General features: G+C 37.8%; 1 protein-coding gene across 7 annotated transcripts in view; it reads left to right on the forward strand.

The window, feature by feature from the left end:
* The window catches only part of KHDRBS3 (KH RNA binding domain containing, signal transduction associated 3), a 200,531-nt gene that overhangs the window by 121,445 nt on the left and 51,323 nt on the right, over nucleotides 1-27,763 (forward strand). For 5 of the 7 annotated variants that reach the window (XR_006700538.2, XR_012416666.1, XR_012416665.1 and 2 more), the window contains exon 6: nucleotides 5,299-5,494. The exons of the other annotated variants lie outside the window; for them this stretch is intronic. Coding sequence is in view for 2 of the 5 variants with exons in the window: in XM_045398742.3 (XP_045254677.1) it covers nucleotides 5,299-5,494 (196 nt within the window). In the remaining 3 variants the exon portion in view is untranslated. The remainder of the gene's footprint in view (nucleotides 1-5,298; nucleotides 5,495-27,763) is intronic. 7 annotated transcript variants of the gene reach the window in all.

The raw sequence follows: 27,763 nt of genomic DNA on the forward strand, positions 1-27,763 counted from the left end.
CTTTCAGTTGGCTTTGACACACACCCGTAATTTGTGGGTTTTATTCTTTTCTTTTTTTTTTTTTTTTTTTAAGCACTTTCTTTCTGGCACTACACGTTGCTCCAGACTAGTCTTATATATTTCTACCTCCAGTCCTAAAATCAATCATTTCTCCAAGAAGCTCGGGTTCCATTTATTGGAGTATGGTATTAGAAAGCAAGATCAGGGTGCTGGTTCTGCTTGTTGTTTCTGGGATGTGCTGAGGTCTGTTCTTTCTCAGCTGACATAGAATGGACATATATGTGTATGTACTAACCTATGTATATACACGTATTTATGCATATTTCTTTATTTAACCATCTGTAAATATAGTAAACTAAACATGAGTTCATACTGATGTCTCTGATTTTAATCTGTTTCACATTGACCATTATAGCCTCTTCCCTTTTCTTATCACTCCACTCCAACTTGAGAAACTGGCTCCCACCATTCTTTTATTTAGTTATTGTGTTCCAGGATACATGTACAGTGATATCAGAATGGTTAACCTGTACTCACACTTCTTCCTGTAGAAAATAACTTCATCAACTAGAACAGTGCTTATTTACTTTTTTTTTTTTTTTTTGCCTTTAGTCTGACAGACTTATCTCATTTCCAAGTTTACTTTTCTTCAACCCCTTCAATAAGGTTGTTTTCATGTGCTTTAATCTAGTTAAAATGTTCGTTCACATTCAGCATTGCATCCTGAGAGTCTCCTACTTCCTCAGTAATGTGGTTTTTAGTGTGCAAACATGAAAATTCACTCTCTGTGCTGTGAAGTTCTTTGGGTTTTGACAAATGCTTTGTGTCACGTATTCACTGTCATTTTGGTATCATACAGAATAGTTTTATCACCCTAAACTCTAGTCATTCAACCTTCCCTCCACCCCTTAACCTGTGTTAACTACTGATTTTTTTTTTTAACCATCTCTCTAGTTTTAGTATTTTCAGTATGTCATATAGTTGAAAAGCATACATTATATAGCCTTTCCAGAGTGGCTTCTTTCACTTAGAAATGTGCATTTAAGATTTATTCCTAGTTTTTGTGGATTTTTAGCTCATTTCTTTCTACTGCTGAATCATTTTCTATTGTATGCATGTAACCCAGTTTGCTTATCTTTTCATCTATCGAAGGGCATCTTCGTTGCTGTGAATAAAGCTGCTATAAACATTTATGTGCAAGTTTTTATGTAGGCATAAGTTTTCAGATCCATTGGGTAAAAACCTAGGAATACAACTGCTAGATTGCACAATAAGGCTATGTTTAGCTTTGCAAGAAATCGCCAAACTGTCTTTCTAAGTGGCTATATACTATGTTGTGTTCCAGGCAGGAATGAAAGTTTATGTTTTTCATATCCTCCCCAACACTTGGTATATTCAGTTATTTATTTTAGTCATTTTAATACGTGCGAAGTGGTATCTCACTTTTGTTTTAGTTTGAATTCTCTAGTGACAAATGATGTTGAACATCTTTATTTGGTTATCTGCCATCTGTAAATCTTCTTTGGTTAGCTGTCTGTTCAAGTATTTTGCCTGCTTTTTAAGTGGGCCATTTGCTTTCTCATTGTTGAGTTATAAAAGTTTTTTCTGTGTTTTGGATACAAATCCTTCATCAGCTAACATGTTTCCCAAATATTTTCTTCCTTTCTGTAGCTTGTCTCTTTATCTTTTAATAGTGTCCTACGCAAAGCAGAAGTCTATAATTTTAATAAAGTTGAACTTACCAATTTTTCTTTCAAGGACTTTTTTTGATGTTGTATCTAAAAACTCTTCACCAAACTAATATAATACAGATTTTCTTCTATGCTTTCTTCTATAAGTTTTATATTTCATATTTGGTTTTAAGATACATTTTGAGTTGATTTTTGTGAAAGATGTAAGGTCTGTGTCTAGGTGTCTGCGTTTTTTTTTTTTTTTTTTTAATTTGTTGATATTCACTTGTTCCTGTATCATTTGTTGAAAAAAAACATTTTCCATTGAATTGTCTTTGCTCCTTTGTCAGTAATCAGTTGACTATATTTCTGAGGGTCAGTTTCTGGGCTTTGTATTTTGTTCCATTGATCTGTGTCTTTTTTTTTCGCAAATACAATGCTGTATTGATTGTAGCTTTATAATAAGTCTTGAAATTATATATTATGAGTCTTCTAACATTATTTTTCTTCTCAGTATTGTGTTGTCTGTTCTGGGTCTTTTGCCTTGCCATGTGTACTTTAGAAAATGTTTGTCAGTATCTAAAAATGTATCACTTGCTGGGATTTTGATTGGGATTGCATTGAATCTGTAGATTAGTTGGGAAGAATTGGCATCCTAACAATATTATGACCATGAACATGGATGTTACTCCCTTGAGTTCTTCCATCAGAGTTTTGTAGTTTTCTACAAAGGAATGCTGTACATGTTTTATTAAATTTGTACCAAAACATGCAATTTTTTTGTGGCTTCAGTAAATGTTTTTGTGTTCTTAATCTAAATTCCAACTGTTTATTGCTGGTATGTAGGAAAGCATTTGACTAGTAACCTTTTACTCCTTGTTTTACTAGCTTATTAAGTATAGGAGTAGGTGTGGGGTTTGGGGGGTTTTTTGGACTATTTGGGGGGATATTTTTACGTAGTCAATGATGTCACCTGTGAACAAAGAAGTTTTACTTTTTTCTTCAAAATCTGTGTAAGTTTTATTTACTTTTCTTGTCCTATAGATGTAGGTGGGACTTACAGTATAGTGTTGAATAGTAGTTGTGAGAGTAGACATCCTTGCCTTGTTCCCAATCTTAAGGGGAACGCATTCAGTTTCTCACAATTCAGTATGTTGTAGGTTTGCTGTACATGTTCCGTTTTCTCTTGAGACAGTCTCACTCTATCGCCCAGGCTGGAGTGCATCTAGGTGTCACCATCTAGGCTCACTGCAGCCTCTGCCTCCCAGGTTCAAGAAATTCTCATGCCTCAGCCTTAGTCGCTGGGATTACAGGCATATTCCACCATGCCTGGCTAATTTTTGTCTTTTTTCAGTAGAGACGGGGTTTCACCATGTTGGTCATGCTGGTCTGGAACTCCTGATCTCAAGTGATCCACCTACCTTGGGCTGACAAAGTGCTGGGATTACAGGTGTGAGCCACCACTCCTGCCCGATGTTCTTTTTCAACTTGCGGAAATTTTCTGAAAGTTGTTATAAATGAGTGTCGCCGTTGGCCGCATCCTTTTTCTGCTCTATTTATATGATCACATTATTTTTCTACTTTAGCCTTGTTGATGTGGTAGACTACATTGATTTTCTAATATTAAATCAACCTTATGTACCTGGAATAAATCCTACTTGGTTATGGTGTATAATTCTTTTAACACATTATAGAATGGAGTTTACTAATATTTTTAAGAATTTTTGTACCTGTGTTCACAAGAGCTGCTGATTTCTAGTTCTTCACTTTAGACTCTCTTTATCCATATTGGTTATGGGGAGGCCTTGTTCTTGTTCCCCCTCAGACCATATGTCTCATCCTAGGCAGGTCACTGAGCAGTTGGGCTGGCCCCATCTCTGGCCAGTTGTAGCCTCTGAGGGTGATTAAGTATTTTTGAGGGATACTTCCTTTGTCAGGTCCCAACCAGTGCTCAAGAACAGGCTGGGGACAGTCACCACTGGCCTCCCTGGCTGGCCCAGACTGGTCCCAGCCTCTGACGAGTAATGTAGAAATACTTTTAAGGAGGCACTTCCAATGACCAGCCCCACAGATTGAGTTAGGAAGTGTTCCCTCTGCTTTTATTTTTTGGACAAGATTATAGAGAACTGGTATCATTTCATTCTTTAATATTTGATAGAATTGATTGAAACCATATGGAGTTGATGCTTTCTTTTTTGGAAGGTTATTAACTATTGATTAAATTTATTTAATAGACATAAGCCCATTCAGATTATTTAATTCTTTTTGTGTTGGTCATTATGAATCAGAATCAGTCACATTCATGTAAGTTAAAAAATGTGTGAGCTTGGAGTTGTTCATAGTATTTCTTCATTATTCTTTTTTTTTTTTTTTTTTTTTTTTTGAGACAGAGTCTGTCGCCCAGGCTGGAGTACAGTGGTGTAATCCTGGTTCACTGCAACCTCAGCCTCTTGGGTTCAAGTGATTCTCATTCCTCAGCCTCCCAAGTAGCTGGGACTATAGGCACATGCCACTGTGCCCAGCTAATTTTTGTATTTTTAGTAGAGATGGGGTTTTGCCATGTTGACCAGGCTGGTCTTGAACTCTTGACCTCAGGTCATCTACCTGCCTTGGCCTCCCAAAGTGCTGAGATTACAGGCCTGAGCCATCACACCTGGCCAAAACCCTCTTCATTTCTGATACTGGTGTTTGGGCTTTTTTTTTTTTTTTTCTCTTATTTAGCCTGTCTAGAGGTTTATCAATTTTATCAGTCTTTTCAAAGTCCAGCTTTGAGTTTTGATAATTTGCTATTTTTGGAAAATGAGTCTTTAACTGCGTGTTTGCTATCCCAGACACACTGAAGGAGGAGGAAGCTGGTCTGTAGGCAGCCAGCCCTGCCAGCTACAGTTCTCGCTGGAGGGCCTTGTCCAGATGAGGTGCATCATACTGTGTCTGTATTCTCTGGGGTAGCCACACTTTTCTGTCCTTATATTTTCTCGGGTTTTTGCTTCTGTGGAGCCATCGTTGATAGAAACACCTCCTTCGTTGCTGACTTGAAGTCTCATGATTTACATTAGAAATACATTAATGTGTTGAATTCTACCTCAGAAAATGCCTGTGTTTACTTAACTTAATGTTGTTTTATTACCATGTAGTTGATACATTATTCAGGAAAGTACATTTTATTCTTCTCTCTCTGATGGAATTGTAGCATATATTTTGGCCTCTGACTTTGCTCACAGCTGTTCTGGGACAGTTTTAAAATCTCTAAGCCTCAGTTTCCTTGTCCTGATATAAGCAAGAAAAGGCACACTTCATAGTGTGGGAATGGAGTTTGGGTGTAATCCTGGCATGGCATCGTATAGAAGTCTTGGGTGCATGTGGCTTCTCCAAATATCACAGTTTCCTACTCTGTGTACTGACCAGAGATTGACTCCAGACTTCTTCTATATTGTTGCTAGATGAACTGCCTAAATGACTTAATTTCCTTTTGTAGATACCTGTTTCATGTTTGCTTTAGTTCTTTGCTCCTTATTCCTTTTTACAAAAATATAGAACTTTGATTTTGTTTCTGAGGTATAAATATATGTGAATAACAGAATGTTAGAGACTATGATAGATATGGCTAATTTGACCCTCTTGGTTACAGGGGAAGGGGAGGAGTTACAACACGGCCCGTTGGAGTTGTAGTACCACGAGGGACGCCAACTCCCAGAGGAGTCCTGTCCACCCGAGGGCCAGTGAGTCGGGGAAGAGGACTTCTCACTCCCAGAGCAAGAGGAGTCCCCCCAACTGGGTACAGACCTCCACCGCCACCCCCAACACAAGAGACTTATGGAGAATATGTAAGTGAAGGTGTCAGACAACACCTTGTTGATCAGATTGACTTAATCCAGACTTAGCACTGGATATTGTACCCACATACCCTCCCTCACTTTGTTTTGGTTCTTGAGTATTATACTTTGGTTCAGTAAATATTTATTAAGTGCTAAAGAAGTACTTAATACTAGAGGTATAAAAATGGCCTGATCTTTTTCATCAAGTAGTTTAAGGTATGGAAGAGGAATTTGGGTGGTGGGGAGGTGTAAGACTAAGGTTCAGGAGACGTATTTTCAAGCCCTTATAAGAGTTTAATGTAACATTCTTCTATATTTCACTCCTGAATCCTTAAGTCATTTAAAAAATAATTGCCTGTGTATACCAAGATGGTTTCACCCTCAACTATTTCCTTTTAAACTACGCTACTGAGTATGGATTCTTAGTGGAAATTCTTTTCAGTGAAGAAAACAAAAGTTCTCTATTTTCAATTAGTGCAAATCAGTTTTTCGTTTATCATTCAGTGATTCTTTGATATAATTCATAGACTGACTTAACATAAGAGAGAATTATAACCGCAAAAGTTGAGGGGGAACGGAATTCTTTGGTGTCCTCATTTACCATAAATGAAGAAAATAAGAAGCAATGGATAGGTGATTCATATTAATAATTAAAATTGTTAAAGTAAGAGTATATGAACTGTTGTCAATGAAAGGGAAGCAGTAACAATGATCAAATGCAAGAACCAGTAGGTTTTCATGTTTTACTTTAGGAGAGATCTCTTGCTAGGTGCTCTGTGCCTCTTTGGATAGTTTCTAGAAGGTTACAGTAATCCCCTGGGCCTCAGACAACCTCTTCAACCTCATCTGTGTGGCCACTGGTAAGATCAAAGTCTTTGTCTTGGACATGTTTAAGGTTTCGTAATTCCCTGAACATTCTGTGTCATCTTAGTCTTCCAGACCTTTGCTCATACTGCCTCCTCAGCCTAGAGTGATCTTCTCATGTTTCATTTGACTCTCTCCTTGTGTCCTTCTAGACTTAGGTCAACCATTGCTAGGGAAATTTAGAGGTGGTAATAGCCAACCTATTGAGCATTACTACAGTTCTTACATTTCTCTCTCCCACCTAGCTCATGAACCTCTGGAAGGGCAGGAATGAATAGCTTTTATCTCTTTATACTTGGGAGAGAGTGCATACTGGGAACTCACTGAATATATTTTAACAAATCCCATAAAAGTTTTACAAGTTTGTTATTCAGTCGAGGAAGGATGTGGTTTCTCTCTTTTCTTTGATTTCCTTACAGTTAGAAGTGTTCCTACTTCCTAATATTCTCACCAGTTGACAATAATAATTATGCCTCAGCTCTTCCATAAATGCTGAGTCTCCTGAAAGTAGCAGAGACTATAAAGGAGAGGAAATCTTAAATTCCTTTTAGGTAGGCCTAGTGTCTGTTCGTTTCCACTTTGGCTTACATTTATTTCTCTTAGGTTTAGATTTAATACAGATGTGGTTGGATGATGTAGAAGAGATTGCCAGGCAGGTTGTGTGGGAAACCTGGATCCTATACCCCATTTTACCATAAATTTCAATATCAGGTAGGCAAGATATTTAACTTTTTGGGCTTCATCATCCACTTATTTCAGAAAGAATGGTTGCCTCCATTACATGTATTCATCTTTCTATTCAATAAAGATTGGATTTCTACCATGTGAGCCAGACACACATGTTGTCTGCCTCAGCATGTATACTGTCATTATTAGAGTCTGGAGATAAGTTATATAGATTGATAAAACTAAAAAATTCTTGAAAGGTAAAAGTCCGAAGGAGGAAAAGTAAAAGCAAGAGACATTCAAGACATTTGGGTTTGCTGCTTGTACTTTTGATTTTTTTATTTTTATTTATTTATTTATTTATTTATTGGTAAATGATAGGAAAGGCATTAAAACAATTGAATTGAGAAGTATTCTGTAGGATTAATTTACTCCCTTTCCATCTGCTACCAAGGATAATGGGATAGTGGCCCTGTAGAAGATTATCTATGTCTTTCCAGACCAGACAAAGGTTTAAGAGCTCTAAAGGAAAAAGTCAACCTTCATTGTTTGATTCCCACACTCACTGATGCCTGGCACTCTTCCAGGCACTGACTGTTACTGCAGCTGTGATTTCAACACAGAGCCGGTGCTCTTTCTGTCACATGGTAGTATAGACTTCAGATAACTGATGGCCACATCCACAAGTGTTCTAATTTGGCCGGAATGCAGCATTTGCAATTTTATCAACTTCATACAATAACAAGTCTTGCATACATAAAACAGCTCTGTGCTTTCCAGGTGTGCTTTGGGTGGTGTAGTGGGACACCAAAGAAAAAGAAATACCATCATGAGTGCACCTCCTTCCCCGAGTTGAATTACCGTCCTGAGGGGTTCAGATTACAAATGTTATAGCTTTCCCACTTAATTTAGCATCTATTATTCCTGGCATTGCCTTTTAAGATCACTAGTCAAGAGGAAAGATTTTCCTCATTTAGCCTAGCATTTTGTAAGCTGCCTTGGCACAGTTATAGTGAAGCTTCAGTGGCTTTTTCAGTATAGTAAAAGCTTCACTGTATATAACAAACTTTGCTGGTACTTGGTATAAGGAGTAGATAAAGCCCTTCAGCTCGCTTACAGTGGCTTGCCGTCACTAGCACTGCCTCCCAGGTATACCCTTTTGACCTCATCTTCCTCCGCTGACCCAGTTTTAAATGAGTTTTGTAGTTCCAACTTTTCTAATGTAGCTTGCAGCCTCTAGCATAACTTCAGACATTGGCCATTGGTCTCAACTGAAATCCTAAAGATTACTCACCCATCCCGCTTAGTTTTACAACATGGTAGGGGGAGTGGGAAGTAAACTCTTCTTAAAAAGTTTTTTTTATGTTGGGCTCGGTGCGATGGCTCACGCTTGTAATCCTAGCACTTTCGGAGGCCAAGGTGGGCACATAACTTGAGGTCAGGAGTTCAAGACCAGTGTGGCCAACATAGTGAAACCTCATCTCTACAAAAGAAAAAAAAAAGAAAAATTAGCCGGGTGTAGTGGTGCGCACCTGTAATCCCACCTACTTGGGAGGCTGAGGTGGGAGAATCGCTTGAACCCAGGAGGTGGAGGTTGCAGTGAGTTGTGATCAACCTCCACTGCACCCCAGCCTGGGTAACAGCGAGACTCCATCTCAAAAAAAAAAAAAATTTGTGTCTTTGTTTCTAGGATTTTAGATAGGGTGGGTATATTATAAGATACCCAACTTAGAAAACCAAGAAACTGTAACACAAATAAATGGTTATTCATTCTTGTATCAAATGGGAAAGTTGACCATCTTTGAGTATACTAAAATTATTACATGGAACTAGAACATCATAAATTAGATTCTAAATTCCATGAGGGTAGGCACTCTCCACCTTCCTCCCCTACCTTCCAACCACCACACTTCACCTTTTTATTCCCAATAACTAGTATATGATGTCTGGCACATAGTAGGTCTTTAGTAAGTATTTACTGAATGAATGAATGGTCCCAAGACAGTTTTTAAAAATTGTCTCCTGTGGAGAACCCACCACAGATGTGTTCTGTGTGACTTTTCAGTTTTATTCACATAGCAATTTATATGTAACATAGTATTTAGCATATCGCAAGTTACTAGTAAAAGCATGTGATGGGAAGAAATATGATAGTATTTGAAAAAATAACTTTCCTAAGGTACTGTTGTCTTCTAGCGCTGGACAGGTAGTCATAGGTTACAAATGAATGAGATTAATTTTGTTAGCTCCTAAAGGAAACAGAAAAACCTACTGTAAGTCTCATCACAGTATAAAAAGGGGCTTTCAAGAAGGATGTAATATTTGATGAGAAACTGCTCTCCACAAGGCACTTTGATATACGTCACGTTTTCCTTAGAACCACCTACTGTGATCTCTATTGTACAAATGAGACTTTAAGGTCAGGGAAGTTAAGTGCCTTGCCCAAAGTCACAGGACTGGTAAAGAAGGAGCAGATTCAAGATTCCAAGTTCAACGCCTATGTTCTGTCTTGAAAAACCAGTACTTTAAAAAACAAAACCAAAAAATCAGTGTTCCCACTAGCCAAGATTATAAATAAATATCTTCATCTTTGGAGAAAGTGTAACAGATGCTGTGTGTTCCCTTCATCAATGCCAGCAAATGCCGTGAAAGGGATTATAGGACACTGAACGAAATAACCTCTGTGTTCCTTGTGATTCAGTAATTCCCTGGTTTTAAGCTACCCAAAGTAGGTAAATGGAAATGAACTGTTAGGAAGAAAGGGATGATGTTCGGATTAAAAAGAAATGAACACGTGAACAAAGCACTGCTAATACATTTATTGGCAAAAATAAGAATAACACTTTCATTTAAGAATTTCACAACGTCTGTATCTCTGAAAAGGGCTTGTCGTTTCTTTGGAACTCAGAAACGTAATTTTTAAAAATCTCCTTGGAATGTATCCAGTGATAAAGGTTTGATTTCTATACAATGTGTTTGGCTATATCAAACCAACTCAGTTTACTTTTCATCAACTTTCATTTAAAATTTACTATCCGAGGCCATTATTTCCAGAATAAAAGATGAAAAAAGATCACAACAGTGGTTTACTTAAACAAAATGAGGAATATTCTATTTTTTTAAATCCTGCCACAATAGCTGCATTTTTCAGAAAGTATGCATTTCAGTCTTTAAGATACTCAGTGATTTTCAGATTATGTGTACTGCAAGTATTCTGATACAGTTTTAGGCCCAAGAAAAACTTAGCCGTATCTGTTCTAATTATTTTTACTTATATTATGCCTATTTTAGAAAGTGTACTGCTTTATTAGCCAAAGTGAGAAAACTTGATAATTTACAGGTATTTCCTTGTAAAATGTGCCTATTGAAATTCGTCTGCTATTTCTCAAGGTGAATTGGTGAAGATATTTAATCATTTATATTGTCATCTGAGCCAACAGTTCTTCATTGGAGTCACTGTAACAAAATATTCCCTGAGTGTGCTTCATTGAGATGAACACCTGTTAGCAAATAAATCAATTTGACTCTGATTATTATTACAAGAATACGTATGACACAGTAGCCATTTGAGTAGGATAGACTAGCCATTGGTAACACCAAATCCATCTCTCAATAATTCTCCTTTTCAGAATAACGCTCAAACAAGATAATTTAACATGGTTAACTTTTTCCCAAAATGAAGAAAATAGATAATGGATGTTTTTTCAGTCATTTAAGTATAAATTTGGGACCTTCTGCTCTACTTTTAACTTAGTAAACTTAGATATAATTACAGTAACTCCTCATCTCTTTTTGGAGAACAAAAAGTACCTTTTTTCCAAAATAACATTGATTTATTATTTATGTCCAAATAATGAAATAACTGACAAATTGAGATAACCCGGTACACATTCAGTGAGGGCGCTTTGATAACTTAAAGTGCTGGTGTCATTACACAGAAAAGCATGCCTGGTGTGTCCTGGCAGAGCCCCATTTACATATGAATTTCTAAAGTGAAACCATTTTTTATAAATTGTTTTAGGGTCAACATGCAAAGAAAATACACAATCTGAATAAATTAGCATCCCCCTAACACTCAGTATGGTAGTTTTATTTATTATCTATGTAAGACCTTTTTCATTTCCATTACTTTACCTAAACAGTTGCATGTTATTAGCTACTGAAAGGAAAACTATTTCCTCTTTACTGCTGCTCTCAATACTTCACTTTCGCACTGTATGTATGTGTTGTGTTCAGTTCTCTGCAGACATCGACTGTGTGTCCTACAGTTTAATTCTGAAACCAATTACCAGGGGTTAGCACAGACCCTACAGTTAAAGGCTTAGTCCCACTTGAGATGCCAGTTGCAACTGATGGGCCCCCAGGTTACTCACAACTTGTGTCTGACTTAGATGGAAATTAGAGATTCCCACAACCCCTTTCTCATGTTTGATAATTTGTTAGAACGGCTCAGAACTCAGGAAAGTAGTGTACTTACTATTGCTAATTTGTTATGAAAGAATACAGGTCAGGAACAGTCTTATGGAAGAGACACATAGGTCAAGGTGTTGGGGAGGGCATTCCATGCCCTCTCCAGGCAGCCACCCTCCGGAAGCCACCTCCGTGTCTTCAACCAGCCTGGAGGCACTCCAAACCCCTTCAGTTGGAGTTTTTAATGGAGGCATCACTACATAAATGTAATTGATTAAATCATTGGCCATTAGCGATTGACTCAATCTCCAGCCCCCTCCCCTCCCTGGACGTGAGAGATGGGGCAGCAAGTTTCAACCCTTTAATCACACAGATGGTTCCCTTGACAGCCAGCCACCTCTCCTCTATCCTTAGGGACTTTCTGGAAGTCATCTTATTGATGTAAACTCTTCTGTGATTGAAAGGGACTTGCTATGAGTAGCAAAAGGCCCTTCTTTCGCCTTTATTGCTCTTATCACTTAGAGACTTTCAGGGGTTTTAGTAACTGTGAGCCAGGAGCTGTAGAAGACAATCAAACTATATATGTCTTGCTATATCATAGTATCAAAACTACCAAATCTAAATTTCTAACTCTGGTATCATCTGTTCACGGTCCCTTCTCCCTGAATGCCCTATAAGCACTTTGAAAGCTGTGATATAGACCAACACAACGGGCCTCTTTCTTCCCCAGAGTTTCTTGTTAAGATGAATGACACTACCATATAGCCAGACTCCCAAGGTCTAATTCTTTCATCTTCCTTCTCTGTATTCAAATAGCTACCAAGTCTTTTCACTTGTTCCTCATGAATAGCTGTTTGATTTCAAGCTCATCTGCATTGCCGCTGGTTTTGTTACGATGCTCTTCTTGTTCACTGTTTTATTCGTAGCACCTAACATATAGTAGTCACTTAATAAATACTGGTAGTTTGGATGGATGGATGCACAACAGACAGAGGTTGTCATAGCCTCCTCAGTTGCACCTTTGCTTGTAGTCTTGCTCCAGCTCATTCCTTTCCTTAAATAATGTATTCTTCATACTACTTCCAGTGTACTTTCTAATATCTAACATTGAATATGCTACTGCCCTCCATCTCCCCCCACAAGGAAGAGAACTAGTTTTAGAAGGATCTTAGTCTCTTCAGGATAAACTTGAGACTCGTCTGCATTGTGTTTAAGGGCCTTCCTGAGGCCGTTCATTCTCCTGTTGACTAACTGACTGTCATTTTGCATTCAGTCTATCCCAATTGCAGTCCCTTAAACATAGCAGGAACTGTAAACTGTCTGTTTTCCTGAGCTCTTGGCTCTCTTTGAATGCGCTTTCTTGTTTTGTCCATGCCAACTCTGTTTACTATTTGTAGTCCTTGATCGTGGAGCCTTCTGGACCTAATCAAGCATAGTTAGCAGCATCTTTCATGTCCCTTTAACAAGTTGTACCCACTTCTATGTTTACTTACTTGTCCTCATCCTCAGTAGACTGTGGGATCCTTTAGGGAAGAAACTGTGTCATTGTTTTATCTTAGTATACCCAGTCTATCACAGGACCTGACATTTTGGAGATACTAAGTAAATGTGTGGAGGATGGATAACATGGCCTTTGTCAATGCCAACTAATTCCGTGTCATGCCATGTGTTATGTCTACTTTTCAGCACACTTAGTGAAATAAAATTGAGTATCTTAAACAAGTTTTAGCAGACATAACATGGTCCACTTTGTGAACTGGTAAGTATGAAAGACAATGCAATTTAATATAAAGATTATTATTCTGAGAGGCAAAATACAGTCATGTATCCCTTAACAACAGAGTTATATTCTGAGAAATGCATCATTAGGCAGTTTCATCATTGTGTGAACACCGTAGAGTGTTCTTAGACCATCTTAGATGGTAGAGTCCACTACCCGCCTAGGCTCTATGCTTTTAGGGAACAAACGTGTACAGCATGTTACTGTACTGAATGCTGTAGACAGTTGCTACACATGCGGCATTTATGTCTGTAAACATATCTAAACATAGAAAAGACACAGTAAAAATGTGGTATTATAATCTATGGCTCCACTGTCCTATATGTGGTCCATAGTGACCAAAATGTCGTTATGTGGTGTGTGGCTGTACTTGGTTTCTAACCTCCCTTCTCTTCAGAGTGACCGTCTGTTGTGTTTCCATGCACACTATTTAAGCTTTCTGGGCCTGAATTTTCTTTTAATCTGCAAAACAGTGGTGATGATACATAGATAGCGGTTAGTCTAAATGACATTCTTAACCTCTTTCCAACTTAAAAAGTCTGCAGTGGATTGAGTATTTTTGTCAAAACTTTGTTTCCACTCTCACCCTAAAGATGGTTTTTGAAATAAAAATTGTGTTTTCATCAAATAGAAACCTTTAATTGAAAAGTAAGTTACGGAATAAACAAATACATGTTTTAATGATGGTAGAAACAAGCTAAAAGTGAGTAGCTGTGAGCCTTTTGAATTCTAAAACATCTTGAAAAGTGTTTTACAAAATGAGATTTAAAAAATACAGACTTGCCATCCCTTAAGATGCGTAAACTAAAATTGCCTTAGGAATTCTAATCATGCTATTTTCTAACTCATTTAATTATGATTGCATCAGCTCTCTATTCATAAGAAGTACTTATTATTCACTAATATCTCTTGATATCTCAATGTTGTGTAATCAATTCTAAGCATTTGAGGCTGAGCTGATGGGTTAATCACCTTTAAAGGTAAGTATGCTAGAGCATTTTAAATGTAGTCATACAAGCTTGTAAGAATACAGAACCTGTTTTCTTCGGCAGATATTTTTTGTTCTTTGATTATCTGACTATAAGATGTTTGTTGAACAGAGCGTGGAATCGTCCTTAAATCGTCTCCTGAGTCATGGTAGTGCCTACTTAAGAGAGTCACTAGGTACCTTTTCAAAGTCACACAGCCTATTAGGGCAGAGCTAGAATTCGAAGGCCAGCGTTCTGGCTCTAGATGTATTCTAACGGAGAAGCTAACAAATGGGAAAAATTATTTAATCTCTTTGGACATAAAAGTTATTATACAGAATTTTGAACAAGCGATACATGATTAAGGAATAATTGGTTTTACCAATCCTTCTGCAACTACTGCAGGATATGTTATTTCCTCATAGGACAGCTGCCATTGGTTAACTTAATCCAGGTTTAAAGAGTCAAAGAGATAGTTTTGAATAGGAGCAGAAATCTAAACCTCCTGTTGTACAAGCAGGCCTGCCTTGTCTGTGTGTTCCCCAGTGTCATGACTCACTAAGGCTGTGTAAGATGAAAGTTGTCTTGAAGAAACCACTGTTGCTACCATAAATGGTGCCCTCATCTGTACATGGGAATAGAGGGACCACTGTTTTCTCTTTGTGATAAGAATAAACTCTTCTGAAATTTTGATGACTAGGAACATCAATGAAGGTCTTTAGGGGAAGCAAAATGTATTTTTTAGTATACATGTTGTTATTTAATGTGGATTTTATTTAAGGACTCAAGGAAGTCATCCTTCTCACTTTTTTTAGAAAGCTAGAGCTCACCTGAAGCTTTAACTGTATGACTAGTTTGGAGATTTTTGTAGAGACGAGAGTTGTACTGACGGCAAATTTCCCCAATGCAGTGACTACTCACATAATATTTGACAGTTAACTAATCTCAAAACTGCTTCAATTATCTTGTTTTCCACAGTGAGAAATTTAATTAAAACAGAGTACAGATTGTGAAAAGGTTATTTATGAAAATGCATTTTAAATGGAATTGAAAAGCCTAGGGACACCTTTTTATTTTAGATAAAAAGATGAAGGTTCTATAATTTTTCATATTCATTTTACCAGAAGCCAGGGTAAAAGCAGTATGCAATTTACTTGAAATGTCTATCAGAAGCCTCACAAATCAATCTTTTGCCTAAATTGCTTGAAAGGTTGACTTATTTTAGAAATGTAAGACTTTAGGAAATAAGTTCAGATTTAAAACTTCCGAGTGTGGAAGGTTTTTTTTGGTTTTGGTTTTTTTTCTTCCTACTTTAAAACAACAACCAAACACCTTATCAAGGTAGCGGAAAGCTCTAAAGTGAAAATGTCATTAAGGCATGGAAAGCAAATTTTGCTGTCATAATCAGGCTTGCCCGTCCAAGTTTGTTGAGCTATGATGGTTTTATTTGAGCTGATGTGACAGATGTAACATATTCCTCAGGTGAATTAGGGCAGAGCCAGGGAAAGGAACTTGTGAACCACTAGATTATTCGTTTGTTATAATGAATTTTCTGCAAGAACCTGCCACGTTAGTTTTACACCAGCATTCATAGAACACGGTCTCTGCCTTTAAGTAGATTAGAGTCTAAGAAGGAACATAGTGTTGGGGAGGAAAAATAATTTTCTCTCTACCTTCTGAGTTCTTAGCTGGAATGCACCCAAAAGAAAAATAAGTTTTTTGACATGCATATTTTATATATATATGTGAGAGATACTCAGGGAATTAGTAAATCTCAAAGAGGTGGCTTAGAACTCTGGTTTATATAGCATCTTCCGTAAGGAACAGTAAATTTTTGCAGAAATGACTAGATAGACAAAGGCAAAGGACTGTAAGTCTCTAGGGAGAGCAAATTCTGGAAAGGTAAATAAATGGAAGTTTGTTATGTAGATTCCTCTGTTGGCATCTCAGGCTAATAAGGGTCCAGAGTTATCTTTGTGAGCCTCAGTGTCTTACTCCTGTAATCCCAGCACTTTGGGAGGCCGGAGTTGAAAGATTGCTTGAGGCCAGGAGTTCAAGACCAGGCTGGGCAGCATATTGAGACCCTGTCTCTGCAAAATTAAAATAAATTTAACAAAATAAACTTGTTTTTGGTGATCAACCTTGGTCCCTCCTGGTAGAAAGGGGAGGAGGGAAACCTTTACCTTTATAAATTTATGTCTTGCTTTGATGCAGATATAAGAGGGCAGAGAGCTTTTTTAATCTGCTGATTCTCAATTAGCTTCAGCTCAAAATAATCTTTATGCTAAAGTGGCATATTTTGGGTTGGCATGCCTGATCTCCTGCAGTAGTTATCACCCTCACTTTGAATTCTTTCATAATTACTTGTGTATTTTAGTTGGTCAGTCTGTTATTTGGATCCACAAGTATACATCTTATTTAAGGTACTTATCTTAGAGTAATGTAAGTACTCTTTTATTTTTCTTATTACTTTCCATTATAGTCTAAGTTATTAATGGTAGGTAGGAGCCATGCCTTTTGATCTACAGGACCCAGTATATAGTAAATACTCAATGTTACATTTCTTTCTTTTTCGGTTGAGACAGGTCTTGTTCTGTCACCTAAGCTGGAGTGCAGTGGCGCGGTTACAACTCACTGCAGTCTCAGCGTCCGGGACTCGAGCGATCCTCTGCCTCAGCATCCTGAGCAGCTGGCACCCAATGTGTGCCACTGTGCCCGGCTAATTTTCTTATTTTTTATAGAGACAAGGTCTCACTTTGTTACCCAGAATGGTCTCAGACTCCTGGCCTCAAGCAACCCTCCTGCCTTGGCTTCCACAAGTGCTGGGATTACAGGTGTGAGCCACTGTGCCCAGCCTGGATTTCCTGATGCAGAGACAAAACAGTTAAGCTTGAGAATTAGAACACCTATAATTGACATGTACAAAGAATAGGGAGGAACAAACAGGAGAGAGAACTGCTTGATGGAATGTGGTAAGCACTTAGAGGAGATAACATTTAAACCAAACGGGAAGGGGATGAGTAGCATTCAGGTAGGAGGAACCAAGAGGTCTCCCTGCACAGACTCTATGTGATATTTAAAGGTGTAGACACAGGGAGAGTCTTAGTGTGCTTCAGTCAGCCAGAAGAATTTTGGTGATGTCCATTATTGATGAGGTTTATTATCATCTTTATACATTTTTATTCTATTAATTCTGTTTATAGGTAGAATAGAGTGTGAGGTATATAACAGGATGTGGAATCAGGACTGTAGTGGTTAAAAGTAAATAAAATAAAAAAGCAGATTTAAAATAGAACCACGTTGTCGGGCTGGGTGACAGAAGTGGAAGGCCAGCTGGCCATCGTGATGTGTTCTTATAGTGTGGCATTATCCTGGAGAGTTCACTACAGTACAGGGTCTGGCCCTCAATTTTATAGGGCCAGGCAGTGTATCATAGGAGTTAAAAGCAAAGTTGGGAGCCAGACTGACTTTACAGTCCTTGACCTGTCTTTAATTGCTGTGTGACCTTACTCAAATTGCTTAACTGTTCTGTGCCTCAGTTGCTAATTCAAAGACGGAAATACTCGGGCTTATCACATGAGATTGTTAGGTTATAAAGATGAGGTAAGTTATCTTGTGGAAAGTACTTGATACCTGACACATAAAAGGTGATATATAAGTATTTTATTGTTGTTGGCGCAGAAATCTAGTTCTTCAGTTTACCAGTGTAGCTCAGTCTTTCAGGGCATACTCTTGCTGTATGTTGGACAGTAATATATAAAAATTATAATATCCAGTACTATTCACATGTGCTAGAATAACTAAAATTAAAAAGGTACTTTAAATTGTGGACTGGGATGTGGCATAGTAGGAACTCTGATGCACTGCTGTGGGAATGTACAGTGCTGCAGCCACTTTGGAAAATTGTCTGGTACATTTGGCTGTCTGTTATGAGCACAGCCCTCCCCAGGACCTAGCAGTCCTGCTTCTGGGTAATTCCTCACCAGAGATGCATATGTAGGTGCACTGGAAGAGTGTGTAAGAATCCTGTAGGCAAAACCTAGAAAGAAGCAAAATGTCTATCAATAGTAAAATGGATGAACAAATTATAGTGTAATAATTTAGTGTTTTAAAGCAGTAAGAATAAATCAAGTGTTGCTACACACAACATCGGTGAATCTCACATAATAATGAAGGAAAAATGGCACAAAATAGTAGATATTCTGATTTCATTTATATAAAGCTCAAAGCAGGCAAAATTCATTGATGGTGCCGAGAGTCAGGATGGTGGTTACTTTCGTGGGAAGATGGTGATTCAGAGGGAACAAGGGCAGCTTCTGGCAACTGTTGATGTTCCATTTCTGGATCTGAGCATCAGTTACTTTTTTACTCCTGCTGTGTAGCTTGGTTGTACTCAGTTGGTAAGAATTCACAAAGCTGTGTACTTAGGATTTGTACCTTTTTATGACTTATTTTATGCTTGAATAAAAAGTTTAAAAATATGACCAATTTGTGAGTTAAGAGAATTGATAAGACTAAATAGACCAGCTGCTCTCATTTAGAACAGAGTAACACATCTTCCTTCAAGCAGATCTGTTATTAGACCACGTGGTAATCTGACAGTTCCTCAGTAAGTCTAAAAGCAGAGCAGAGAATAATCTTAATGCAAATATTATACAACTCTGATAGCCTGTTCTTAACATTTTCCCTGTACAGAAGCCTCTGCACTTTGAATTACACTTGCCTTTTGGTGGGCCAGGAGACATTTCCCCTTTACAGTGGGACTAAAGACACTTGGCATCTCTCATCTGGCCCATCATTCAAAGAGGGGCTGTTGTTCTTCTCAAGGAAGAACCCTTGGAAGAGTGAATGAATCAGTATAAATCCATGACTAATGAAACGCTCACCCCGTGCCAGGCACTGGGAACACAGTGGTAGACAGGCAGATGAAGCGCTTGTTCTCGTGGAGACTCAGTTCTGCTGGGAGACATGGACAATAATACATATTGGGTATTGATGAAAGTCAGCTTCCAGACTCTTGCTGAGCATGACTACAAAAGGTGAAAGAAACAATCAACAAATAAACAAAAAATTCTTAGAAGGCATGGAAGCTAAAATGGTTAAAAAATAATAATAACTGGGCCAACAGCTTGAAGGAAAATGAAAATGAAAGGCAGTTTTCCTCTGAATCACGTAGTATGAAAAATGACTGGTGTGACTGTTTCCTCAACTCTGTTAAGAAGGGCACATAACTAGTATCATTCTAGATACAGAGGAAAGACATTGATTCATTTTACACACAGTGGATGTCTTAGGACATCAGATTTCGTTCTCTGGTGGAACCCTGGTGAGAAAGACTGCTATGAGCTTCTGCCAGTTTCTAAAGAAGGTAGGTGAGAATGTGAACTGAGTCTTAAAAGAAACCTTGAGCCCAGAGAAGTTTTAAAAAATGGGCCTTAAGGGTCCACCCCACTTAGGTGAAGGGACTGATAAATCCCCTTTGCTGTGGAATGGATCCCAGAGAAGCTGTACTTCCAGAGAACACACTGATACTCAGCTTCCAATCATAGCAGTCCTTTGTGGGACTAAGGTTAACCTAGACTTGCCAATTCTATTCTGAAGAAATATAGCAACATAGTCCTGAAATTATTTTTTTCATGTGTAATTGCTGATATTCAATAAAAAATTACAGGCATACAAGAAGGTACTATAATAAAAAACTAAGGAAAAGTACAGAAGTAGACACAGTGGACTCAGATAGCAGATATTAACTATACTCAATTATAAAAAAGGAATTAAAAAATAAATTTGATGATTTAAACTGAACTGGAATGTATAGAAAAATAGACATTTTGTAACTGAAAAGAACTACATGGATAGGTTCAGTAGCAGATTAGACAGAGCTGGAGAAAGAACTGGTGTGCTGGAAGTTAGATCAGCAAAGCATGAAGAGACTGGACCACATGGAAAGGACCCTGAGCACAGAGTCTCTCATGGCCACCTTGCTCGTTTAAAGCCCAGAGGTTCCACGTGGTCTGGTCCCTGCACCTCTCTCCCAGCTCACTCCACTTTTACTTCTTGTCTTACTCTATTCCTGCTGCTATAGCAAAATTATAATATTAATAAACTATAATAATGAGATGTAATTAGATACCTTAGATGGATAATTTATAGAAGAAATGTATTCTCACATTTTTGGAGGCTGTGTAGTCCAAGATCAAGACACCTGCAGATTAAATGGTGAAGGCTTGCTCTCTGATTCATTGATGGTGCCTCTTGCAGTGTCCTCACAGGGCGGATGGACAAAATGGATGGCAGGGACTGGAGGGTCAGGCAGCTCTCTGAAGCCTGTCACGAAGGCATTAAACCAGTTCATAAGGGTAGAGCCTGCATGTCTTAAGCACTTTCCAAGAGGCCCAACTTCTTAATTCCACCACAATGGACATTAAGTTTCAACATAAATGTTGAAAGTACACAAACATGCAAACCACAGCACTCCTCTGCCTCATGGCCTTTATGCTTGCTGTTCATTCTATCTGAAATACTCTCCCACTAGTCCCCTAAAATCCGTGTGACCAGCTCCCTCATGGCTTTCACATTTGTATTCAAAGTCTCTTATCTGAAAGGACCTCTCTGGCCACAGTGTCTAAACTCTCAAACCTCCCCAACACTCTCATTGTCTTATATACCATATATTTTGATTGGTTTTGTTTATCTGCTTCCCCATGAGGACAAAGATTTTCATTTTGTTTTGTTGGTGATGGATGCTATGTCCCCAGTGCTCAGCACAGTGCCTGACACATAGTCGGCATTCAGCAACATCTGCTTCCCAGGATAGATGGAAAGATGTCCATAAAAATCTGTAGCATGATGCAAGGTTAATATGGATCCAATGAAATTTAGTTATTCCCCCTTTTTCCTATCTTTGTGGAATTTCTGGTTTAATTTCATTTTCTTTAATTTTTAAATTTACAGTTAGTTTTCCCTTCACTTGTTCGTAGGATTTCTGACTTCATTGTTATTTTGTTTTTCTGTCAGTGTATTTTTCAGCACCTTGACAAATTAAACAAATGAAATTCTATCTCAGTTGGATATGAACTAAGAGAAGAGATCCTATGAATGATTGACACAGACATATTTTAAAAGGCTATATTCAGATGTGGATAGAATGGCAGCTAATCTTGGTCAGTCATTACCTAAAATCCAAAGTAGTTAATACAAGTATTTGCAGGATGGAAATGTAGACGTCACATTTTAGAGAAAGTTTTAAGAATTCATCTTATTCTATAAAAGTCAAATACCTGGATAGCTTTGATTTTTCTCTGGTCTGAAAGCTTGAGAGCGTTAAAAGGAATAGGTCTTTAGCTAAAAAAAAAACTACGTTTATTAGGTATGAACTGTGCCAAACAATTTTCATAAGTATTTTTTGGCTAATCTTCCCACAACCATTGGCTACAACCAGGAGGTATATTATGATTACCATTTTGCAAATTTGGAAATTGGGCTTCAGAGAGATTAGTGACTTCCCCAAAGCCACACAGCTAGTAAGTAGCAGATCTGGAATTTGAACATAGTCATCAGACTCCAAAGACTGATGCAAAGAAGTTGTATTGTCTAGAAGTCACGTAATATTTTCCTCACAGCCCTAAAGTAAACAACTGGGCATGTGATTTAATTCTTAAATGATGACTTATTTAAATGATAGGAGAAAGATTCTTATTTAGAATTGTTAATATGGTAATTTTTATCTTTAGTTGACTTTGTGATGTGCTCATAGTCTACTTAATGCGTCTCAGAGGTGATACTACATCAACCCGGATACTGTTACCCAGAACCCCAGTGAAAACTGAATTTCTGAAAAGACTGTTTTCAGTTAATGTTTGTTCTTTAAACTCAATCAAATTATAAGACTAAGCTTTTAGCACTGTGTTTTATATGAAAACTTTTTCCATGTTGAAGTGACCAGTTTCCCAATTAAAGTGAGATGTCAGATAGCGTAATTACATTCTTTTAAAACGACTCAAAACTGAAACAGTATTTTAAAAATCACTTTTTTAAATTCATCTGTTCATTTAAAATGATTTTTTCCAGGTTTACATGTGATTTTACTTGTAACAGAAATAGAATTAAATAGGTCATACTGTTTCCTTTACTCTGGAAAATCTCTTCTTTTCAAAGCAAGATTTCTCTGGTGTTTGTCCGTGTGTCGGTCTGAGTTTTATAGGTCAGGAATGACAAATGAAGAATCTCCACCTGTGTAAGAACACACCTTCCCTTCCTGTAGCCTGGCATCCGCCAAGCAGGCAGCTCGCCACTGGCATCCGCCAAGCAGGCAGCTCGCCACTGGCATCCGCCAAGCAGACAGCTCGCCACTGGCATCCGCCAAGCAGACAGCTCGCCACTGGCATCCGCCAAGCAGACAGCTCGCCACTGCCGGCTCAGTGCCGTTTCTAAGCTGAAAAGTCAGATTTGATGAATAAGCAAGTCTTTTTAATGAGGCAAACATTATTTATGTTTATAATACTAATTTCTCCTCCATGTTTGTTCAGTTTTTAATAATGTTCTGATTTCAGAAGTAGAATACAGAGTTCCATAGGCAATTTTCTGCTGAGGGCAGGGAATCTAAGACTGATACTTAATGTTTGACAGAAAATGATATAGGTGAGTTCTTGTCATCAAATTTTACAGTATTGTAATACTGCATTTTATTATACAGTATCTCCTCAAGTTGCATTTTTCTTAAAGAAGCACTTAACTACATTTCCTGCCACTTGTCATTAATTAGTTCTTTTTGTCATTTGTTCAACAAACGTGACCACATGCCTCCTATGTGCTAGACACTGGGAATACAAGAGAAAAGGTCTGCTTTTTACCCTTAAGGACCTTACAGACTTACTAGTCTGTAACTGTATGCAAAGAAATAATTACAGGAGCTGTGAATATACAAGTTATTAGTTATCATGGACGCAGGAAGGAGAGAGGGATAATTCAGCCTGCATTCTTCTCTCTGGCTCACCAAAAAGGTGATGTCAGAGGAAACAGCCCGTGCAGAGGAATTGCGGGTGAAACGACACAGCTGCTGCAGGGTCATCGCGCAGGTGCTGAGGCACACAGCACCAAGCAGCAGTGGCAGGCGCCTCCCTGGGTGAGTTACTGTGGGCAGAACTGTGAGAGGCTTAGGAATTTGTTCTTTCTCTTGTATCTTTGTTTATTAGTTAATCTCCCCCTGTTGTTCTCAGGACAAAGGAGTGCGGAATGGAGATTTTAAGCAGGCAGGGAAGCAGTACAAGTGAGGATTTGCATTCTAGGTGTATAATTTTGGAGGAATGTTTAGATAAGGAAGCATTAGAAATCCAGGATCAGTTAGGGTCTCTGACTAGTCCAGTTGAAGAATTCTGAATGATTCTGATGAATCTAATAATTCTGAATGAAATGATTCACATTAGGAATGTAGAGGAAGGGGGGATGGGTGTAAGAGAGATTTAGGGAGATTAAAAATAGACTCATTGGCTAGTTGGATGACAATGGGATGGTAAAGCAGAAAGCATTGATTTTCTCCAGATGTTAATGCCTTCCTAGTTGTGTGTGGACTGATGGATTCTCACCACAGTATTAGAGAGCTCTTGTATCTCCAGCACTGCCTTGCTCACAAGTGCATGGCCTGATTTTTAAAGTGCAAGGAAAGGGATAAAACATCTTTGCAGTATATTTTGACAACATAGGGGTGCGGTATGTATGTATGTATTTGAGATAAGGTCTTGCTTGGTCATCCAGACTGGAATGCAGCGGCATGGTCTTGGCCCTGCGCGGCCTTGGTCTGCAGCCTCCGCCTCCCGGGCTCAAGCAATCCTTCCACCACAGCCTCTTGAGGAGCTGGGAATACAGGTGCCCACCACCATGCCTGGCTAAGTTTTGTGTTTTTTTAGCGGAGACAAGATTTCTCCGTGTTGCCAAGACTGGTCTCAAACTCCTGGACTCAAACAATCCGCCCACCTCAGCCTTCCAAAGTGCTAGGATTAGTAAAGGAGCTTTATTAAGCTTCTTCCAGAGGAAATTCCTTAGATTGCTTATAACTTTAAACTGCCAGATTTCCTCACTTTTGGTCATCTGATGAATGGCTAGAGGCTCTGGGGATATATGGACCAGCTGAGGAAAATTCAGGAAAGAGGTGAGAGGACTAAACAAAGAAGAATTTGGCCTGCTTTGCCTCTAGAGGCATTCAATCCAGCAATGTAATGATCATCTTTTAAGTCGTCATTATGTTCCAGGCACTGTTGCTACTCTGTGCCTGGTGTGGTAGTGTGAAAGAATTAATAAGACACAATCCATATTCAGAAAGGTAGGTGAGGCAAAAGCAAGGCATATCCTATGCAGCCCAGTAATAGAAGTATATATGTTAGGTCCATTGTTGGCGTAACAAAGGTGTCATAGACGGTTTTCATGGGATTGAGAAGTTATAACAGAATTGGAAGCTCTCATTTTAACTTCACCTTGAAAAATTCACTAGACAGAGAGGGCAGGCCAGAGACTCATAGGAAACAGCACATGAAGTAGAAATAGTCATTGCATGGGAGGCACAGAACACATTGCAGAAAAATGAGTCTGACATGTAGACTGGGGCTTGTCACAATGGGGTTCTCTAGGAGCAAATACGGAAATGTGAAAAATTACACAAAAATTTCAAATATAAAGAAAATCTTTCAGCATATCTGAGCAGTGCCAGCAGTGAAGCATAGTGAGTTCCTCATCCCAGGTCTTGGCAGGCTTTTCAAGAATAGATTCTAAGCTTAGATGTGTGCTTGATCTAAATCTTGGACATCCCCTTCTATACTTTGATTCCACTCAATTATCTGTTGAGTCATAGCAAATAATGCATTCACTATTTTTTTAAATTTCTATCTTAGCCTCAGAAACATCTACTGAAGAATTTTATAATACAAAACTATGTAAATAAGAAAAAATGAGCAACCAGTGGTTCAGAACACTGGAAGAAGATGGGAGCGTTAGGGAAAAAAGGGAGGCCTGCTAAACCCTCAGATCACCCAGTCCTCAGACAAAAAAAATCTTAAGGTTTAGAGGCTGTTACCTAGCTCCACTACTCTCTACTCTTCCTCATTTTAATCATTTGCTGAATCATTTGTTTATTGGTTAATCCCCCTTCACTGTTGTTCTCAGCCAGTGACCTCTTCTCCTTCCTTGTGGTAAAAATAGTAGATGTTCAACAAGAATTCCCTGTGCTCTCTGCCTGGAAACTTGGACACTGATTTGCAGTCACACTCAGCTTTTCCTCCTTTTCTCCTATTGCAGTCTGCTTCATGCTTCCCTGTGTGTTTCAAGTGTTGTCCACTGAACAAATAATACTCGTCATAATGGAAGTACAAAATATTCACCAGCATGGCCAAATCAAACTGCGAAATCCTCCTGAATGAAATCTTGTGAAAATTGCAAATTTAATCTCTTAATATCTTCAGTGTAAAAATATCAAAGTCAGTAATTCAAAGACCTAAACAGTTTGAAAATTCAAATAAATTGCTAGTATTGTAATATCTGACAGAATAATTGAGTAAGGAATGAGTGTCATAACTGTAGGATTAAAACAGTATACTGCTTAATATTTTATTTTTTATAATTCTAATCATTTACAATCTTGATTCTTCAAATAAGCACAGAAATAGAATTATTTATTTGAAGAAGCATATTCTTTTCAAACTAACATTACTAAAGAAACCATGATCTTTCATTTTGCCAAACTGTATGCACAATGCGGTGACCTAGTTTGCAAGTTTCAACCTTCATCTTCACCCTTTCTGTTTCATGCCCACACACCAAGAGATATTTCATAAACACAACATGAATGATGTCATCCAAATTCAAATCCTTATTCCTTTACTTGGTCCTTCATGAGCTAATGTTTAATTTTCTGGGTCTCCTCTTCCATTTGCACCATACAGAGGAACCATAACAAGCTATTTGATTCCTTGAATGAGCTTAGTTCTTGTCTTCCTGTACCTCCCTTGTTTTGCACCTGCTGTTCGTTCTGCCTAATACTAATTTTTAATCACTATTTTAATGGCAACTTCTACTTTCTGTAGTTTGAAACTAATTTCTAGCATTGATGCACCTGGGAAAATTTCTTCCACTTTCTCTTTCCTAACTGGGCTGGTCTATCCCACCTCAGTGCTTACTCTTGACTCAGCAGTTGACTTGTAGAATTATAGTTATCTCTTTAGTTGTCTGTCATCTGTCTCCCACTACTTACTAGACTCCTTTCCAACCATAGTGTCTAGCAGAGTGCCAGAAATGGCATGGGTGCTAAGTGATGAAGGTTTAATTTAATCAAATTTTCCTTCCATTAGGAGCTTCCAGCTTCTTTTAATTCATAAGAATTATTTGTAATGTCTGCATTTTGCTACTTACCTAATAACCAAAATCATCTCAAAGTATTTGTTTGTTGTCTGATAGCTTTCTCTTCCTTGATTAATTATTGGAAGATCATAGTGGAATTAATAATCTACCTTTAGCTACTATGAAGAACACTGGCTTGCAAATTGTGTTATAATCATATTCATGACTTCTATTATTCCTCTGCCTCCATTTAATGACTATCATTTTATATTATACATTGTCATCAAAGTACAAAACATATAGCTCTTTGACAAATATTCAGTTGCTCTTTTCTAAAAAAGGTGTTTTTAAATATTAGTGATCATATGTAAATAAATTATTTCTTACTCCTACAAAGACAGCACCATCCTTCATATTAATATTTGTTTTACAAAGTTGAAAACTTTATAATACCACACTATTTTGATTACTGTAGCTTTATAGTAAATTTTGATCAGGGAAGACTTATGGTCTGTCCTGAAGAATGTTTCATGTGCAGTGGAGAAGAATGTGTATTCTGCTTCTTTTGAGTAGAGTGCTCTATAAATGTCTGTTAGGTATAATTGATTTGTATTGTTGTTCAAATGTTTTTTTTCTTTTTGGGCCTTCTTTCTAGGTATTCTACTTATTACTGAAAGTGTATTAATGAAGTACCCAACTATTATTGTTGAATTTTCTATTTCTCCGTTTCATTCTGGTAGTTTTGCTTCATGTATTTTGAAGCTCTGTTGTTACGTGTATGTTTATATATACGCATACGTGTTTATAATTATTTTACTTTCTTGATGGATTGATCTTTTTATCATTTTTCAAAATGTCGTTTTTCTCTAATAACAATTTTTGTCTTAAAGTCTCTTGTCTAATGTTAGTATTATAGCTACTGTAGCACTCTTTTAGTTACTATTTTCGTGGAATATCTTCTTCCATACTTTTCCTTTCAACCTGTTTTTATGTTTGAACCTAAAGTGTGTCTCTTGTAGACAGCATGTGGTTGGATCATTTTTTCCATGATGCTAATTTCTGCCTTTTAGTAGGTGTGTTTAATCCTTTTACACTTAATGTAATTACTGATAATGTAGGATTTATACCTGCCATCTTGCCATTTGTTTTCTACATGTTTTAGGTCTTTTCTTGTACCTTACTTCATTCTTTTGTGTTAAATGTTTTCTTTTTATTCACTGCACTACTTTATTTGTTGTTTCTTTTTCTACATTTTTATTTTCAAAT

This window comes from Macaca fascicularis, chromosome 8 (assembly GCF_037993035.2).
Source record: "Macaca fascicularis isolate 582-1 chromosome 8, T2T-MFA8v1.1".
Classification (NCBI taxonomy): Eukaryota; Metazoa; Chordata; class Mammalia; order Primates; family Cercopithecidae; genus Macaca; species Macaca fascicularis.